The sequence below is a fragment of the Rhineura floridana genome, chromosome 10 (genome assembly GCF_030035675.1).
Source record: "Rhineura floridana isolate rRhiFlo1 chromosome 10, rRhiFlo1.hap2, whole genome shotgun sequence".
Lineage (NCBI taxonomy): Eukaryota > Metazoa > Chordata > Lepidosauria > Squamata > Rhineuridae > Rhineura > Rhineura floridana.
Genome location: NC_084489.1, coordinates 60,182,678 through 60,203,878, shown reverse-complemented (window position 1 = coordinate 60,203,878; position 21,201 = coordinate 60,182,678). Strand labels below are relative to the sequence as shown.

Genomic DNA, 21,201 nt, shown 5'->3' with positions numbered 1-21,201 from the left:
GACATAAATAATTTGTACTATGTTGCATGCAGTTCACAAATCACTAATGTAAATGCCAAAATTCTGATGGTTCTGCACTGCATGATTCCTAACAGGGTGACACAAGTGTATTTCCTAGATTGGTTCTATGGCCCAATGGTCTTAGGCAGATGTCTTTCCACATAGGTCCAAACTGTACACAACACACAGACATGTATGTATTTCCCCTATTTTTAAAGCCCAGAACAGCCTCAGCTAACTGCAAATGTAAGGGGAGGAATGCTAAGCAGAGGAGATACCTCCCTTGAATCACTTTTCTACTCAAAATCATGTCCCAAGTTGCATCTTCTCTGGAAGAAAACTGGTTAAGTGGTTTCAGTTTTGTGTGCAAAACAAACCCTGTGAATAACAACTTTGTGGAGGAGCTATAGAGATTGTGGAGGCTAGCCCTGCCTCCTAGATGGTGATGCACATGCTAGCTATTCTTTCCAGCCGATGTGTAATTGGTGCCATTCTGTAAAACTCAATCAGGGTTCCCATGAAATGAGCCCTACACATTTACGTTAGGGATGGGATCCTTTGACTGATGCTGGTTCACAAGCATTCTGTCAACCTAACAGGCTGGCATTGATTCAAGTTCATTCTGTATCTGCTAGCTGCTGCTTTTACAGAACCATGTTTTTTTTCTCACGGGAAAATATTGATATCAATATTGATATTTTAAAAATATTAATATTAATGTTGATATTTTAAAAGGAAATATTGATATTTTGAAGGAAATAGATAGTTCCCTTAAAATATCAATATTTTGAAGGAAATGTCAATAAATTATCATTCCTGCAATTGATGTTTTAGAGGTGGATTTTTTTAAAGTCCATTTTCAAAAATAGCTGTGGAAATTTGCTGCATTAAAATCCAATCCTATCCTCAGCTATTGAGAATAAGCGAATGAATGGAAAATTCAGTACCAAATCTGAATTGTGAGGAATTCTAGCACCTCCCTCATTTACATACAGTCCTCTAACACTGATTATGTATTGACTGTGTGTGTGTGTCTAGCACACATGTCGATGTCCAGGGATTAGAGTTAGCCCATGGAGTCTCAATGGTACCGAAAGACTAAACAAGGATATTGCCAAAGGGAAAAGGTTAAGCAGCCTCTTCTCCCCCTGCCTCTACACTATTTTTCCATTCATAAGATTTCTTTTGACTTTAAAAAAAAATGTGGTGGAGGAACAACACACAGAACTGCATTTAATGTCTAGTTTCCCAAACAAGATCTCCACTGTTTGGACATGTATACAGTAGGGCCCCGCTTTCCGGCGTTCCGCTGATGCGGCGGCTTTCAATCAGGGGAAATTCCCCATTTTAAAGCCGATTTTTCTGTTTTGCGGCATTTTCGCACGACGCAACCCATTAAAGTCAATGGGTTCCGCTTTACGGCGATTTCTGCTTTACGGCAGAGGCCTGGTCCCTAACCCGCTGTATAAGCGGAGCCCTACTGTAATGTCTGGTATTGAGCTGGTATTGGGTTGAAAAAGAGTTCCAATTGGTTGAGCCAGTGTGATTGGCTTTCTTGCATGATAAGTGAACACATTTGTGTCCCTCACTTGATAACACCAAAATCAAATGATGTCTTGCATATATGGAAAAAGCCATACTAAACATTGCATACAAAAGTGTTGTATCACCTGGCATTGCCTTAGACTCAATAAGCTGCAAACCATTAAAACAGTCATTGAGTGCTAAAGTATGAAGTTAAACACATTTGTGTGTGAATCCTCCCTAAAAATGCAAGCATGCCAGTTTATCTGTAGCTGTTTCAATGCCTTAATGAGTGATGGGAGCAAATTTGGAATTGGGAGAGCTCAGATACTGAACTCCCCTGTACTGTGAAACACCATCCACTGTGAGCTAAGCACAAATACCCTCTGAAATTTACCAGTCAGTGCTGTTTTCCAATCTTCTCTTCCTAAGCTAACTTACCATTATAGGGAGGATGAGATTTGGAGCTGCCTCTACTTTTTGGCTCATTTAATTAAACCAACAGGCACAGGATACTCCCATGTGCTTCTGTGCTTCTGAGAATGCTTAGGAGGATCCAAGTCTTGAGAACGAAGCCTGCAAGGTCTCTCTTCTCTGCAATGATCCCTCCATGCACCTGTTTCTACTTTTTGCAGGGAAAGGAGAGCATGTCAGAGGGCCGGGGCAAGTTTCCTGAGGGCTGGCTTTTCCAAGAGTTCTATGAGAAAACTTGGAAAAGCTGGATTAATGACAAGGTGAGCCAGAGGATTTCAGACATTGCCAGACTCATGGGAACATAACAGCCATGCTGGATCAGACCAAAGGTTCATCAGCTTCAGCATCTTGCTTCACATAGCATCTAACCACTAGAAAGCCCACAAACAGGGCAGTAACTAGCATTCAGTGGCATAATGCCTCTTAGCCTTTAGATTGCATATGGCCATCATGATTGGAGGAAGGGCTGTGGCTGAGTGGTAAAGCACATGCTTTGCATGCAAAAGGTCCCAGTTTCAATCTCCAGCATCTCCAGGTAAGGCTGGGAAAGATTCCATCTGAAATCCTGCAGCGCTGTAGCCAGTCAGTGTAGCGAATACTGAGTTAGATGAGCCAATTATGATCTGACATGAAATAAGGCAGCTTCCTATGTTTCTGTATTAATAGCCATTGATAGACTACATGGATTTGCTAATCACCAATGGGTCTTATCAATGGCTGTGCCCACCACAGTCCCTAACTTCAAACAGCTTTAGTGTGTTAAACCTATTCAACTTTTAAAAAGTCGGTAATTAACAAAGAAATATTGTAACAGCAGTACAAAGATATACCTATGATGTCTGTCTTAACAGATTTTAACTAGTGTGGCTTCTACTCAAATGTGCTTTAAATATTCAGTAATATGTCAGGTTAATGACCCAGAATTTAAAGACTTTTAATGGAAAGATCATCAACAGCCATTAATGTATATGGTTTCCTTGTCAGGGAACATTATCATTCCTTTAGTATGGCCTGCCATCTGTACCTCTTCCCATATTACATGTTGCAATCAGAGAACTAGAGCACCAAGGCACATTACAGCACATGATGTTCATCAAGGAGCATTTTTTGTACAACAATGTGCTACTTTAATCAAAATTGGATATATATTGTTCAGAAAAAGACACAAATTGTTCTGAGACAGGTTGGATAATTACCGCTGACAAGCTAGGAAACTGGGCTGGCTTATATGGAAAGAGTTCTAAATGTAAACTAGAAGCAATGTTACCTCTGGCTTAGGATACTGTACATAACTCACAGACAAAGAAAAGAGAAGCCAGGAGATAGAGTTGCAAGGGGAACGGGGAAGCAGGTTATCAGCAGAGCTGAAGTTCCCTAAAGATTGGGGAGGGGGGAATGGAACAAAGGACTAGCCCTAATAGAACACCCTCAAGATATCATGGGCCTTCTACCCAGAGCTTGGAAAAGTTACTTTTTTGAACTACAACTCCCATCAGCCCCAGCCAGCATGGCCACTGGATTGCGCTGATGGGAGTTGTAGTTCAAAAAAGTAACTTTTCCAAGCTCTGCCTCTACCTATCTGGAAGACTGTGTCCAGCTCTGGGTGCCACTCTAGAGTGTGTGTCCAGAGGAGGATAGTGAGGACTGTGGAAAGTAAGTCCTATCAGGGACATTTGAAAAAGCAGGGAATATTTAGCCTAGACTAGAAAAGATTAAGATGATAGTTCTTTTCAAATATCTGAAGGTGTGGCATGGGGAAGCCAATGTTCTCTGTTTCTCCAGTGGACAGGTCTAGCACCGGTATGTCAAAACTGTAGGAAAGCAGATTGTGGTTAACATTAGGACAGGGATGGTGAACCTATGGCCCTCCAGAGGCTGATGGTCTGCAGTTCCTATAATCTCTGGCCATTGGCCATGCTGGCGGGATCTGATAGGAGTCTAAGTACAACAGCAACTGGATGACCGCAAGTTCTCCATCCATGCATAAGGAGAAACATCCTCATAGTATAAGCTCTTTCTCAGTGGAACAGACTGCTCAGGAAATGCTGCACTTTCCTTTCTGGAGGTAATTAAGCAGGGGATGGACAGATCAGGAAGAGCCCACAACTGGCCTTAAAATAAATGAACCTCTTGAGCTGGTATTGGGTTGAAAAAGAGTTCCAATTGGTAGATGCCCTTAAGGAGAAAGGAGGTCTGCAGAACATAAAGCCTTTGGGTCATGTATGGTTTGGCTGCCCAAGCAGAGCGGCTCACCAGTGCCTTATGTTTTTGCTGTTCTGTTTTCTGCAACTCTGGACCAAAGTGATGAAAGCTGAAGCAGTGGGTTTAAATCTACCATTAGAGCAATTCACTGTACTGTAGTTTTGTAATTTCCCTAAGTGAGACTCTTTGGGAGATCATATCAGGCTCAACAGGCAACAAGAGGACACAGGTGTATGAGATTTGCCAAAAATGCCAGAACCACACTTGTCATGTGTTTGGATAGCATATAAAAGAGAGTGCAAGCAGGATGCGTGTCTTGCTTAATTTTGACCACTGCTAGAATGCTTTATCTAACTGATGGAGGTCATCACAACAATCAATTTTAATCATTTGGAATTTAATTCCCCTTTGGTTAGCATTATGAAAGAAAAACTGGCATCCACAATTAATCTGACCCTGTGTTTGGGTCTTGGTACTTGCATTGCTTAATATGAATCTTGCTCAAATGGTGCATTTTGGCACAGTTTTCCAGCTATGTGGCGGTGTAAGGATGGGCATTTGCCAGGCAAGTACCTGACAAGATTAAATTGTCTTTCCTGGGCTGGCAGGAGGTGAGTGTTACAATATAATTTTAAGAGCAATTTCAGTTCAGCTGGTTACTAAAAATAAATTTAGAATTCCAATGCTGTTTTGTTTTGACATCTGGTAAAATAAGAACAAGCTAGCTGTGAATAAACCAAATGATCAGCCATTGCTGATGCATAATTTTTCTCCTGTTGCACAGCAAATGCATATTTCCATTTGTAACGGAAATCTCTAACAGCAAAATGTAATCTGTAGACTGCTGTGGACCCATTTTTCTCAGTCTATGGTATAAATAATAATTTTTAAAAGTTGCATCGAATATGACACTGGCAATGGATTCACACGTGAGAAAAATCTGTGTGTGAATAAATACATTGTTAGTTACAACTTTTCTAGAAGAAATGCAGACTAGTAGCCAATTAGCACTATGGCAAACCATTTGAGTAGTGAGAAAAAGTGTGTGTGCAAAATTAGAATTGAAGGAGCTGTACCAGTCTGCCAACCCTATAATCTGGCAGGAAAAGTTCAAGAAGTTCTACTTAATTTGCTAGATTTTGCGTGTGTTAGCCAGTGCCTTGGCCACCTAGCAACGACATAAAGAGTTTAATTCTCAGATAGCTGAGCTCATGGTGGTTAAGCCTGAAGAATGGTAAAGAAGGATCAGAGATGTGCAAGGAAGCCTGCAGTTCCCAACAAGGAGTCTAACAGGGGCAGACAGGATAGTCAGAGGTCAGGACACAGAGCCCTATGAGCACAGGAGACAGAGCAACGATTATACATTTCTCTTTCAGTACAAATCTTCACTTTGTCCCCCAACAGCAAGTGACTCTCTCAAAGATAGAGCTTCAGTCATTCAAACTATTTACCGAGGGAAGTTTAACACTGTATTCAGTATAAATTGCATGAAATAAAAACATTTATATATTTGCTTGTCATACATAAAGTTGCTCAACTTACAAACTTGTATTTGTGAAAATCAAGCTAAGTAGTTTTGGCTCAGCAATCCTAAACGTCACTTAAAAACAAGCAAACAAGGATATATGAGATTTTAAAGAATCTGTACAGGTATACATGTCCAACCAAACGTCCCCCTTTTGGGAATCCTGTACAGGCATGTCAAAAACTTACACATTCCCTGTTCCACAGAAACCTCTTGATTCTGTCTTTGTGATATTACTATCACAAAGCTCCAATCACTAAGAATAACCAAGAGAAGTTAAGTAAGCTTATGTCCCATGGAACTTAGTAGGGAGTGAAACACATTTAAGATTATGAGTATGATTACAATGGAATTGTTATCATTTTTCCCTGGGTAGCACTCAATGGGTAAATTTCACTGATCTGTTCCATATGTGGGACCTCCACAGAGTTTCCCTCATGTAGTACTGGTTCCGTCAATGAAAATGCCAAATTTTTCTTCTCTCTCTCTCTGTACCATTCTCCATCAATTAATAAGCAAATAAATTGCATCCAAAAATTATCAAAGGAGAAAAAAAATGAAATTCTCATAGTAGAGTGCACAGGTTTTGGTGTGCTTACCTTACGTTAGAGGAGGCTGAGGGTTTTTGTGTCTCCTTTCTACAAATAATCTCTCTGGCATCTATGATCTGTATCCTTCCTAGCTCCCCACACTTCCTGAAAAACCCATGGATTCCTCCTTTCCTGTAAGCACAGGAAGCCATGGGGAGGGTGTCTGCCATGCTCCTGACAGCTGTTCATTGTTATTTGTCTTTTTACTTTTTTTTACTTTTAAAGAAATCAGTGCTGAATTTTTTTTAAAGGTAAAAGGAAGAATTTAGCTTAAAAAAAATCAGCAAGCACATTGAATTCATGCACTTGGTAGGCACACTCACCAGCTTCTCATGCTTCAATTAAAGCCCCAGGGAAGATGTCATTTTTAGAAGGCTTTTTTAGATCAGGAAGTGTGAGCAGCTGGGGAGGCTGGAGAAATGTTTCTTCCTATATTATATTTTTCTAAGTGTTCATGGGTAGTGTGATGCTTAAAGGCAAGGCGGGCCACAGTGGTGATGCCGGTAGCATCAGCAAGAGGGGTGGCAGTGGCAGCAGTGAGAGGCAGTGAGAGGGGTGGTGGTGGTGGTGGTAGCAGTGAGAAGTGTGGCAGCAAGAGGGATGGCAGTGGTGGCGGCGAGAGAGGTGGCAGCAAGAGAGGCAGAGGCCACACAGGTGGAGGTAGAGCCAGCTGAGAGTGCTGTGGCCTAGACCTGTGGGGGGAGAAGGCGGAGCACTAGCAAACTGTGGGAAGAAGGAGTGCTGGGGGGAAGGGAGAAATGCTGGCAACCCATGGGGAAGAGGGGAGTGCTGGTGACCTGTGGTTGGGAAGGGGGAGCACTAATGACCCATGGAGGGGAAGGAGGCAGGCTCAGTGACCCGTGGGGAGGAAGGGAGGTTTGGTGACAATAGGCAGGGTTGGTGAGCACAGTGCGCAGGGACAGAGCCCCTAGTAATGTAAAGAAAAGCATACACACCATCCATGGCCACCTGCTATGAGAACATATATTTACTCCTGATCCCAGCAGCAGACAATGTGGCTCACCCGACCTCCTGGCTGAGTAGCTGCAGCATAGCGGGATAGAGAGGGGGGAGGAGTGTGCTGGTGGCAAGGTCAGTGTGGTACAGATGTGGTGGCAGAGTCAATCTAGTGCACCTGCCAGTGTGTTTGCACTGTGCCAACCTCACTGCCACCATGCCCTTCACCTTCTCCATCCCAGTATGCTTTAGGAACTCAGCCAGATAGAGGCCAGGTGAGCAGCACAGCCCCACCATGCCATCTGCTGCTGCCGGAACCTATCAACATTATAAAGAAATTCTGAAAGTGTCTTGAGAATGAGGCAGGAAAATAAAAGCTTATTTTGTAGGGAATTCTTTTTTTTAGAAATTAGATGTGTTTCGACACAGCACTAAAAATGAGTGCACCTGAGTGAACACAGATTCTTCAATTCTATTTGACCTCTCAGTTTAAATTAGATGGGTATGGAAATTATGGAGAAAATATGTGCTTTGGGGGCAGTGCAATTGTCTACAATAAAGCATAAACATGCCTCACTTTTTTCTGGTACGATTATATTAGCATCCATTAAAATCAACAGAAACAATCCAACCAATATAGCAGATTCCATTTTTCATGGGTTTATTTTGATAAGAAACGAGTTCCTCTGTTCCTATTGGCTTACATGAAAGATGTTGAATAGATCACTGGCTGAAAAACAAACATTAGGTCAAAACAGACTTTAAAAACTAAAATTAATATTGTCTGCTGTTGGTCTCTTGTTTGATTGCCATTTTTAGTTTTAGCCCCAAATCCATTTTTGAAAACACTATTTGGGGTAACTTCTATTTTCCTGTACACAAAAAGAAAAATGTATTTGACTTTCCTCCTCTCCCCATTCCATGCTTCCTAGTGTGTTTTTAAAAATATCTCTCCATAAGTTTCTGTAGTTGCACAGAACAAATAATATTGAATAATCAGTCAGTCTTCTTTTTATGAGGTCAGCAACCCTACTCTTCTTGCAAAACAGCCTTTTCCACATCTTCAGCAAATTTCCACTCAAGGAAAAGGATTCTTCCTAGAACATCAGTTAACCCTTGCAATAAAGCAGCTACTCCTAACAGCAATCTGTGTGCCCTGTGATGATCTATTTCTTTCCAAAGCCTCATTGACCCAAACCTTAACTGCAGAGAGAGAAGATGCAAGTCATCATGAGAGGAGGGCTTTTGCAAACTCGAATGGCCCACTTTTGATGCAAAAGTGTATATTTAGGCCCTCAACCGGTTCTTTCCACTGCTTACACTTATCTGCCTCCTTTCAAGAGAAGCATCTCGCCTTATAAATGGTCCTGGGCTTTTGCCTCATTGGGTACAATTTAAAATTGCAGGAATCCAAGCAGAAATGCAGGACATTTATCAGACAACCCACAGTATGCTTTCAGCATCCCAAGTATTGATGCAGCCTACCCCAGAGTCCTGTAAAGGGATTTGCAAATCTCAGCCCTGCAAGATGAATTCTTCCTCAGTCATCTTCGAAGGCTTTCGAATTACTCTCACCTTCCTTGTTCTCTGATGTTTTCCTTTCCTTGTCGAACAGGCTTGCACAACTTTTGCATTAAGAATTCAATTATTTGGATCAGATGCTAAAAATAACTCCAGCTCTGATACTGCATAATCCGACAGGGCTGATAAAATACAAGCAAGAGCGCCTAAGGAAATATTTAGAACATGCTGCTATGGTTACTCTCCAAGCAGGGGCTAACGCCTCTCTCAGCTTCAAAAATCCTATAAGCAAAGATGCATATCGCTTTCATCAGTGGCTGGGGTTCACATTGAAACCACTTCAGGAAAAAAAGTTTTGCTCTTTGTACAGAGGAAATGACCCAACTACCAACCATGCTGGAAGATGGTAACTATCTGGGTCACAGCAGTGCGAGGTCTGAGATGACTGATAGGCTAAGCCTGGTCAGTGGCCTTCCATAAAAAATGCTACCCTGATGAGAGAGTGAGAGGTCATCTGAGAAATCTTCAAAGCAGTAACATGCCAGCTCCTACAGCACTATTCAACACACAGCTATTTCCTCTTTTCTAAAGTTACAGAAAAACATGACCTTGAATTGTTGACTCAGAAAAGGACAGAGTTTAGTAAGAAAATTGAGTCGGATTATTTGGAATGAATTATTACACTCTTTGCCTTACAACACTAGATATTGAGAAACAAAGACTTGGAAGCTTCTTCTACCCCTCAGTGCCTTTATCTCATTTTTGTAAATAGCTCCTAAATCCTAGGGATGGGATGTGCTAGGAATGGAACGTAAATAAACATGATAGGCGAATGAGGCAGCCCTGTTCAAAGCTCTAATGGTAGAAGTATTAATGAGAAGGATCATGTTTTAAAAACCTTTATTGACTTTTTCTTCTACCAATTAAATTTCCTTTAAAAATCTACTCAAACCAGCAGATTTGAGTAAATATGTTCACAGCTTAAAATTTACTCAAGAAATGTAGCCTGCTTTTCTGTTCGTTGTAGGTCTGAGGACTGCGGCCTCCTCAAAGTTTAATCATTATTTGCATTCATTCAATGAACTTTCTGTGCATTTTCCAAAAATATGTGATTATATGGAATGACTGCTAAAAATGTCTTTCACAAGTAGTTGCATATTTCAGTGTCCTATAAAATAAATGGTACTGATATTTAACATCAGGAATATCTCATCCTATTGGTTAAAAGTTACCACATATCCGCAACTGAGAGCAATTTTATTGTATCACAGTCTAATGCCCTGATACTGAACACATTTTTAGAAGTACATCCTACTGATTTCACTGGGATTAAGCTTAACAAATTGTCCTTAAGGCCAAGGTGACGATGTATAGTTCTGCGAGGGTCACTTCTCACATTATTTCTTTCCTAGATGTGCATAACATTTGTGTTGGGTTTATTTGTCTAGGTGGGATTGATCATGACAATCTCTATTTATCTCTCGGTCTATCCCTCACATTTGTATCCTCCAAAGAACTCAGGGTATAAAAGCAAATTACCAGTTTTTTTCCACTCACAATGTTAGGCTGAGGTCCCCATCTTATGTTGCTTTGGTACCCCAGTTTCCAGGAGGGGCAATGATGTGCAGCCCACCTTGTATAAGACGGAGTCACTCTGCAGTAGCTTCCTTGCAACCAGCATAGCATAACAGAGTTTATTTATTTATTTACTATACTTATATCCAGTTTTTTTCTTGGAGCAAGTCAGAGAAATATACATTCACCAGGTGGTCTCCCCTCCAGATTCAAAGCCATCTAATGAGCTTTATAGCTAAGCAGGGATTTAAAGCCCCACTTTTCTAGTCCAAGACCAGCACTCTAGCCACCATACCATGCTAGCACTTAATGTACATGGATGCGAGGCTCACCAGATCACAAACCAGATCCAGGCTTTCTTGGATGGAACTGATTTTCCAGATCCATTTCAGTTGGGGATTAGACCTGGTTTCGGCACAGAAACTGCTTTGGTCGCCCTGTATGATGACCTATGTCAGGAGAGAGATAGAGGGTGTGTGTTCCTATTAATCCTCCTTGATGTCTCAGTGGCTTTTGATACCATTGACCATGGTTGGCTGTCCGAGTTGGAGGTAGATGGCACTGCTTTGCAGTGGTTCCAGTCCTATTTGGATGGTCACACTCAGAGGGTGGTGCTTGGGAAGTACTGTTTGGCCCTGTGGAGCTTCAGTGCAGGGTTTCTTAGGGTTCAATTTTATTCCCCATGCTGTTGAACATCTACATGAAACCACTGAGTGGGGTCATCCAAAGATGTGGAGTACATTGTCAGCAATTTGCTGATGACACACAACCCTATTTCTCCTTTACATCTCCAGGTGTGGCAGTGGATGTGCTAGACTGATAATTGCCTGGGTAATTGCCTGGGTAATGGACTGGATGAGAGCCAATAAACTGAAGCTCAATCCAGACAAGACTGAGTCATTGTTAGAGAGGTTTCCTAGACCAGATGGAGGGGATGTAGCCTGCTCCTGATGGGTTTACACTCCCTCTGAAGGAGCAGGTGCATAGCTTGGGGGTACCTCTGGATCCATTATTGCCGCTTGAGGCTCAAGTGGCCTCAGCGGTGAAGAGTGCCTTCCATCAGATTGGGCTGGTGGCCTAGTTACAACACCATCTGGACAGGGACAGCCTGATTTATGTTGTCTAACCTCTGGTAACCTCAAGGTTAGATTATTGCAATGCATGGTACTTGGTACATGGGGCTGCCCTTGAAGACTGATGCAGAATTCAGCAGCCAGATTGCTCACTGGGGCAAGACTGCGCACGTTCCTTGAGCCGTCTGATCTGGCCACGGTGACACATGCCTTGGTTACATCCCGTTTAGATTACTGTAACACGCTCTACGTGGGGCTGCCTCTGAAGACTGTTCGGAAACTTCAGCTGGTGCAACGAGCTGCAGCCAGAATGCTAACTGGGGCTGGATACAGGGATCATACAACTCCCCTGTTACAGCAGTTCCACTGGCTGCCAGTTTGTTTCCGGACACAATTCAAAGTGCTGGTTATGACCTATAAAGCCGTATACGGCTTAGGTATACGTATCTCCCTATATGAGCCTGCCCGGGCTCTGAGATCCTCAGGAGAGGCCCTTTTCTCAATCCCCACATCTACACAAGTACGTTTAGTGGGGACGTGAGATAGGGCCTTTTCAGTGGCTGCCCCTAGGCTCTGGAATTCCCTTCCTAGGGAGGAAAGAATGGCCCCCTCTTTGCAATCCTTCTGTCGGCAGGTAAAGACTTTTTTATTCCAACAGGCCTTTGGAGCTGAAGGTTGCTAAGGTCATGGCTTGAAGAGAGTGCTGCATTGTTATTGTTTAATTGTATTATTTTAAACTGAGGTGATTTATTAAGTGTATGTTTGAACGGTTTTAATATTGCAAATAGTTTAATTCTATTTATTTTAGACTATTGTATGTTCTTAATTATATGTATTTTTATCTGGAAGCCGCCTTGAGTTCCAGTTTGGAAAATAGGACGGGGTAAAATAAAGATAATAAATAAATAAATAAATAAATAAATAAATAAATAAAATATAGTCTGAGCACATAACACAAACTCTGGAACAACTGCACTGGCTACCAATTAATTTCTGCACTTTGTTCAAAATGCTGGTTTTTACCTATCAAGCCTTACATGACTCAGGACCCCAATACCTCAAAGACTGCCTCTTCCTATATGAACCAACCCAGACCCTGCATTCAGCATCTGAGTCCCTTCTTTGTGTGCTTCCTCTGAAGGAGGTGCGGAGGATGGCAACACAAGCATGGGCCTTCTAAGTGGTGGCTCTCCCCTTATGGAAAACTCTCCCCAGAGAAGCACAAATGGTACCATCATTATCTATCTTTAGGGGCCAAGCAAAAGCATTCGTCTTCTCCCAGGCATTCAGCTCTTAATTTTTTGGAAAGTGTTTGGGGGCTTTTGACATTGTAACTTCTTTGTGGAGGTGAGTTGTTCTACCAATTTATCCATGCATTGTGCTTTTAAAAAACTTTTTATTTGTGTAAGTTTAAATTGGTTTTAATCTTTTTATTGTATGTCACTTTGGGTTTATTTTTATGAACAAAAAGTGACTAATAAATTTATTAAATAAATAAAGGGTGCATTGATGACTATCTCAGCATATGGCACTGAATTCCCAGACCAAACAACCCATTAAAATGGCAACCTATCGGTTGCATGGGCTGGGTCTTGAACAGATCTGTCATCTTTAATTTTGATGTCAGATGGAAGGAAAGCTATCAGGAAGGGTACACATGAATGCTACTTCTTGTGGTCTCTTGTGCTTTGCTGAGCTGATCTCAGTTTAAAGATAGTTTAGATGAGGAAGGGAGGGAGGGAGGCATAAACTGTGAATGAAAAATTTCAAATGCACTTGCACAATAAAATGTAATTGTTCATATGATTACTTTAGAGCAAACACACACAAAAGTCATAGCAAAGGCAATTTAATTTAAACAAATGCTCAGCTATGATATTTTCCAATAACCTAAAAGCTGTAGGGAAAACATTCCTAAAAAGCCACCTAATATTAATCTCAATCACAGGCATTTCACTGTATTATATAATGATTATTATATTGCTAATGCAATTTTTTATTGTATCTTTTCCAATTTCTTTATTAAAATAACATTAAGAGAAGATATTGAGTATGAGCAGTTTAATATTTTCCTTATAGATATTCTTTTTTTGTAACATAAGTCATTTGTGCTGTAAAGCTGGTCATAATATTAAATGCAGCATTATGATTTCAGGTGAGACACAACAGTGGAAATTGATGAATACCTAAGCAGTAAACAGATATCCTACATCCATGTAGATTTTCTTAATGTAAAAAGCAATAAGAAATAATAAATTATAGATCTGCTTCTGCACAAAATATCTGCCACTGATGTTAACAGTACATTTTCCATCAATATTTCTGCTGGCTTTCTCATGTATTCCTGTGAATTGACATTTTAACCTCACTCAGGTCTCTAATCATGCCAAGAAAATTCAACTTTGAATAGTATTCATGCTTGTCTAATTTGGGAAGTGGTAGCAAAAGAAGCAAAAAAAAGGAAAAAAGTATGATGGATCTAGACAAAGAAGTTTTAATAAAAGTTTGTAATTATGCACCACCCTCAAAAAGTCACACGTCAGTACTGCATGCCTTTCCAGATCTTCCATCTGCTCTTAATTCCCTAACTTGAAACTCAAACAGGATTGACTCATTAAGGCAATTTGAATTGCTGATTAGTAACACAAAGGGAAAAGTACCATTTTAATCCCTCAGTTAAACCATTCCCCATTTGTTCTTCAAATATTTCCTAAACAAACATTCATACCATTAAAACATGTGGAGTTAAAATTAATTAGAATCTTTATGCTATACATTGCTCAAAATAGATTGCTTGGTAGATTGCTGCAGTATCCTATCTGTTTAAAGCAAGGATAGTGATGTTGTTGATACTGGCTATGCTGGGGGCTGATGGGAGGTGGAACATTTAGAGGGCTACAGGTTCCTCATTCCTGCTTTAGAGGCAAAGGGTGGCAATTGTGACATTTTATTTCTAAGAGACCACCTCCTCCCATATCAGCCTGCCCAGTTGTTAAAATCAAGAGGGGAAGCACTGCTCTGTCCTATCCACGGCTAAAGCACGACTGGTTGGGACAAGGGCTTTCTGCTTGTTTAAGAACATAAGAAGAGCCTCCTAGATGAGCCACCTAATCCAGCATCCTGTTCTCACAGTGGCAACCAGATGCCTAAGAGAAGCCTGAAAGCAGGACCTGAGCACAATAGCACTATCCCCACTTCTGATTCTTAGCCACTGGCATTCAGAGACACACTGCCACTGCCACTGGAGGTAGATGGCTAGCTGCTGTTGATAACCTTAGCCTTCATGTTTCTGTGTAATCCTATTTTAAATCCATCCAAGCTGGTGGCCATCACTGCCTCCTGTGGGAGTGAATTCCATACTTTAACTATGTGCTGAATGAAAAAGTACTGTCTACTGTCTGTCCTGAATATTCCAACATTTAGCTTCATTGGATATTCATGAGTTCTAGTGTTGTGAGAGAGGGAGAAAAACTTCTCTATCCACATTCTCCATGCCACGTACAATTTTATACACTTTCAAAATGTCACCTCTTACTTGCCTTTTCTCTATCCTAAAAAGCGGTAAACGCTGGAAACCTTCCTCATAGGGGAGTTGTTTTATCTCTTTGATCATTTTGGTTGCCCTTTTCTGTATCTTCCAACTCTACAATACCTTTTTTGAGGTGAGGTGACCAGAACTGTGCACAGTATTCCAAATGTTATTACACAATGGATTTGTATAATGGCATTATCATATTGGTCATTTTATTTTCCTTTCCTAATGATCCCTAGCATGGAATTTGCCTTTTTCACAGCTGCCTTCAAACCTCTTGGGTTCTGGGCATTTTTTGAGCCCTTAGCGAGGAAATTACTGGGCCCTGAAGTGTTGTGCCTTCTTTAGCACCACTTCCAACAAGCTACAACCACCATCACATTCTTTTCATAGCTGGCTGGGACTAAGACAGCATGAATCCTGTTCTGAAGGAAAGGGATTAGAACGTAGGATCATTGGACATAATTTCACCAGCACTGAGATGGCTGGCCGGCCAATTTCATCAACCCTGAAAAAAGTGTTCTGAAAAAGAAAACAACAGAAAAACTTACTGGCAGATGGGAACAGGGTCTTTATTGCATGTTCCTCCATTTTTGCAGTATGTCTTGGGACAATCTGGATGGAAAAATCAAGTAAAAACATCTGTAAGAAACATTCAGGTAACAAGTGACATAAATCTAAATAACGACAACAACAATTCTGTGATAAGAGTTCTGATATAGATAAATGTTAAATATTTGATATATTCATTAGACTAGACACAGAAGATTTACCATCTAGAGAATCATCTCCCATAACTACTTGAGGTCAGTTTATATATCTTTTAAAATAACTAACCCCCACACTCCATTTGCCTATTACAATGTAGTCTCTCTATATTAGTATATACATACAGTATTAAATGCACTAGATGGCCAATGTTAAGCATTTTCAAGTCCCATTATTTTCAGTGGGACAGTTAAGCACATGCCTTTATTTATAAAGGGCATGATCCAGTTGATTTCAATGGGATTAAATGGCTGGATCACACCTAATATTTCCAACTTTCCATAAGAAGCCCAGATCATTCAGTCTTGTACTTGTACCTAGCGAGACACAGAACTCTAGTATACCATACTGAAGGTGATATTGGCTGATTTACTGAGGCAAATCCTACATTTTCTCTCAGTGTTGGCTCTGGGTTTTGGGATGTGTTTGAACAAGAGGCCCCCAATGTGCCCTTTTCCTCCTTCCTGGAACGGCTCACCTCTGTTTCTGGACCCAATATTCCCAACTGGCCAGAAAGAAGAAATGGGAAGCAAGTGAGCAGACAGTGAGCTGCACTTTTCTCTACACCCCTCCACTGCTTGCTGCTGTTGTCTTTCTGGGCCACAGGAAGAGAGTGGATAAATAGGTGGCAATTACAAGAGGAACAGCAACAGGGCCAAGTGGCTCTTGTGATCAGCTGCTGAAGTGTGGGCCTCGACAGGTGCCCAATAGTGCTGAGCCCAGCTGCCAGTCCTAGTTTGAAATATCTATGCCCATTGAACATTACTCGTTAGGGCTGTCAGCTTGAAAATCAAAGACTCCCCCATACTTTGAACCTCCCAAAGGACTGGATGAAGGGCTGTAACTCAGTGGTAGAGCATCTGCTTTGGATGTAGAAAGTCCCAAGTTCAATCCATGGCATCTTCAGGTAGGGCTGACTCCCACCTGAAATCTTAGCGAGCTGCTGCTAGTTAGGCAATTCTGAGCTAGATGGAACAATGTTCTGGCTCAGTATAAGGCAGCTTCCTGTGTTCCTATAGCAAGGCACCTATGGGACTTTTCTTTTTTTTGCTTTACTGTTGCTCCCACATTTTTAATCAGTCTTGCTTCCTTGCCTTCACTGTACCAACAGTATAGCTTGCAACAGCAAACACAGGAGATGGGTAGAAAAAAGGCTTTGGGAAATGGGAGAGAGAAGCCCCTGCTGCCTTGTGGTACTGGGGAATCTCCAGGCTGCTACCTGGCAACCCTAGCCTCAGACAATTTCACTGCTGCAGTGTCTTGTAGTGGTGGCTGATGGCTCCATGTCAGTGGCACATGAATCTGCTCTGGGTTTTAGTGTGAACTTTTAAGGAGCTCCTTGAAAGTTTGGACTAAAACCCAGAGCAGATTCCACTGCCCCACTGACATGGAGACACCAGCTGCCATTGGTGTCTTTAATATGGTTAGTTTTATGTGAGGCTACCTAACTTGCTTAAATGTCATTCCATTTGGTACAGCATGACATTTCTATCTCAAATATGCCTAAACATACACACATGTATATGCACACACACGCTACATATAAATGTTCTCCTGAATAAATTCAAAAACATTTTACCACAGCAAACCTTAGGGTTTCTTTAAATCTTTTCTGCAGGCTTAAAAAATACTAGTATTTGTTGTGAATGAAATTTTCATTTAAAATTGGCAGACTACCTGAACAGCTAGATTCATCAGGAGCAAAATCAATGCAATCTACAATACCATCACAGCGCTGAGAAACTGGAATACAACTGTTAGTTGATGGACACAACAAAGATCCATTGAAGCAATCTTGAATAGCTAAATGAAAGGGAAAAAACCAAGATGGTTAGAGCGCCTTGTTACTTAGTGATACAACATTGCAACCCAGATAAATAGCTGGTTATTCACTTCAACCCTACACCAATGTTCTAGGACAGGGGTTCCCAAACTGTGGTCCACAAGCTTCATTCAGGTGGACCACAGTCCACAGTCTGTTAAAATACAACTAAAAATTATACAGCATCTAGCACAGCACATTACAATTGCTACAACAGGCATAAAATCATTCAGTGGTCTGCCAAGATCCTCAGTAATCTTCAAGAGGTCTGTGGAGGGGAATCGTTTTGGGAACCGGTGGGCTAGTTTTGTTCTGTTCCAGTTTTTATTCACCTTGTGGCCCCTTTAAGTTCAAAGTGCTAGTTTAAATCTATAATGTTCTAAACTGATTGGTGCTGAATACGTAGAAGAGTTTAATTTCATCCCTATGCTCCACTGTGTCCTCTAATTTCCCTGTAGAGACCAAGGTGTGCTCTCTCTGTGGAATATTTTTGATGACAACTGAAACTGTACCTGTTTAGCCAGGCATTTCTCTGATCATTAATACTGGTTGCCAGTGATCCTGGATAACAGTGATATTTGAACTTTGTTTTATTGAGCTGGCCTTATAGTGATATTTTGGTTTTGTTTGTGAACGGCCTTGGTAGTTCTTTTCGAAATGACAGGTAGTAGGTATAATCCGTCCGTCCGTCCATCCATCCATCCATGAATGAATGAATGAATGAATGAATAATAGATAACTACATTTAACAAAGAATGCCTTGATGTAGGCTCAACATGTGCAATGCAAGTACATGAAATATTTCCAACAGATGCTCTAGAGCTGTCAATCCTCCCAGTAGAGATGCTTCAAAGAGTATCCCTAAAGGCCACTTCATACCATGCATGTACATCATTTGATTGCTCAACACATGATGACTCACAGTGGACTGTCTGAATTGACTCCAATGATGTAGTTTCAAACATCTCTGCATATTGTTTGACATATGATGGCTATTTCACACATGAAAATCACTGCATGATGTCCCACTCCTAAAGTGATAAATATGTATTTGTGACCCCTGAGCATGGTCAGGATCCATGAATATCTTGTTAAACAAGTCATGTGAGGGCTCCATCATGGTTTGTTTGTGATAAGGTGTGCCCATGCTCAATTACACTTTTAACATAACAAACCATTCATCCATCTTTCTAATAAGAACATAAGAACATAAGAAGAGCCTGCTGGATCAGGCCAGTGGCCCATCTAGTCCAGCATCCTGTTCTCACAGTGGCCAACCAGGTGCCTGGGGGAAGCCCGCAAGCAGGACCCGAGTGCAAGAACACTCTCCCCTCCTGAGGCTTCCGGCAACTGGTTTTCAGAAGCATGCTGCCTCTGACTAGGGTGGCACAGCACAGCCATCATGGCTAGTAGCCATTGATAGCCCTGTCCTCCATGAATTTGTCTAATCTTCTTTTAAAGCCATCCAACCTGGTGGCCATTACTGCATCTTGTGGGAGCAAATTCCATAGTTTAACTATGCGCTGAGTAAAGAAGTACTTCCTTTTGTCTGTCCTGAATCTTCCAACATTCAGCTTCTTTGAATGTCCACGAGTTCTAGTATTATGAGAGAGGAAGAAGAACTTTTCTCTATCCACTTTCTCAATGCCATGCATAATTTTATACACTTCTATCATGTCTCCTCTGACCCGCCTTTTCTCTAAACTAAAAAGCCCCAAATGCTGCAACCTTTCCTCGTAAGGGAGTCGCTCCATCCCCTTGATCATTCTGGTTGCCCTCTTCTGAACCTTTTCCAACTCTAGAATATCCTTTTTGTGATGAGGCGACCAGAACTGTACACAGTATTCCAAATGCGGCCGCACCATAGATTTATACAACGGCATTATGATATCGGCTGCTTTATTTTCAATACCTTTCCTAATTATCGCTAGCATGGAATTTGCCTTTTTCACAGCTGCCGCACACTGGGTCGACATTTTCATCGTGCTGTCCACTACAACCCCGAGGTCTCTCTCCTGGTCGGTCACCACCAGTTCAGACCCCATGAGCGTATATGTGAAATTCAATTTTTTTGCTCCAATATGCATAATTTCACACTTGTTTATATTGAATTGCATTTGCCATTTTTCCGCCCATTCACTCAGTTTGGAGAGGTCTTTTTGGAGCTCTTCGCAATCCCTTTTTGTTTTAACAACCCTGAACAATTTAGTGTCGTCAGTAAACTTGGCCACTTCACTGCTCACTCCTAATTCTAGGTCATTAATGAACAAGTTGAAAAGTACAGGTCCCAATACCGATCCTTGAGGGACTCCACTTTCTACAGCCCTCCATTGGGAGAACTGTCCGTTTATTCCTACTCTCTGCTTTCTGCTTCTTAACCAATTCCTTATCCACAAGAGGACCTCTCCTCTTATTCCATGACTGCTAAGCTTCCTCAGAAGCCTTTGGTGAGGTACCTTGTCAAACGCTTTTTGAAAGTCTAAGTACACTATGTCCACTGGATCACCTCTATCTATATGCTTGTTGACACTCTCAAAGAATTCTAATAGGTTACTGAGATGTAGGTTACTAATGTAGTCTGCCAAGTCCTCTGGGCAGAATCACCCCATAAAAAAGTTGGGGATTATAATATAAGAATAGCCTGCTGGATTAGGCCAATTTATTTATTTATTTATTTATCGCGCTTGTATACCGCCCCATAGCCGAAGCTCTCTGGGTGGTTTACAGCAATCAAAAACATTAAAACAAATATACAATTTAAAACACATATTTTAAAAACAATTTAAAACACAATTTTAAAATTTAAAACAATATAAAAACAATTTAAAAAATGGCCCCTCTAGAACAGCATCCTGTTCTCACAGTGGCCAACCAGTTGCCCATGGGAATTGGATTAGTAAATGTATGCAGCCTTATCTTTATCATATTTCTATAGTGTTTGGTAAGCATTGAATGACACCTGACAAGTTACCTACCTGTTTTGTTTTGTGTGTAACTGCTGTGCTTTTCCAATATGTAAAATTAAACATAAAAAAGAAACAAAACTTGCATTTCAGAATCAGAGAGATGTGTGCTACATTCCAGAGGTGCCTTTTGGTTAACTTAATATTTAAACTATGCAACTAGATGAAAATTTGTTGGTACAAAAATACAAAGCACAACAATTCTGTTTAAGTTACTCAGCAGTCACACAAAAGGAATATTTATCACAGCACCAATAAATGACCAAATATCCTAAAATATGTTTTGTTTTGTGCTGCAGAAAGTAAAATACTCTAAAGGGATAATCGTGGATGAAATGCATAAGCCTCTGACTAATTCATGATGGAATCATTGATCTACAGGATGTGCTTGCAACTATAAAAATATCACACCTACTTTGTTTTCCTAAAGCTGCATACTACCATGCTGTAGCATTCCATTATAATCTCTAAGATCATCTAACCTCAAGGAACTCTAAAGGGAAAATCTTGGAGGAAATGCATAAGCCTCTGACTAATTCATGATGGGATCAGTGATCTATAGGCTGTGACCCAAATACCTGTGTTTAGTCTTCCAGAAATAACAACATTTTGTCATGAGGAGACCTACTTTAACTAATGAAATGTTCTGTAGTATTATCCAAGATTAGTACATTT

At 41.0% G+C, this 21,201-nt stretch overlaps 1 protein-coding gene across 4 annotated transcripts in view; it reads right to left on the bottom strand.

Moving 5' to 3' along the window:
- Positions 1-21,201, bottom strand: part of LOC133365140 (MAM and LDL-receptor class A domain-containing protein 1-like) — a 319,039-nt gene that overhangs the window by 55,384 nt on the left and 242,454 nt on the right. For all 4 annotated transcript variants that reach the window (XM_061586590.1, XM_061586591.1, XM_061586592.1 and 1 more), the window contains 2 exons: positions 17,419-17,544; positions 15,525-15,588 (listed from right to left, as the gene is read on the bottom strand). In XM_061586590.1, coding sequence (XP_061442574.1) covers positions 15,525-15,588; positions 17,419-17,544 — 190 coding nt within the window. The remainder of the gene's footprint in view (positions 1-15,524; positions 15,589-17,418; positions 17,545-21,201) is intronic.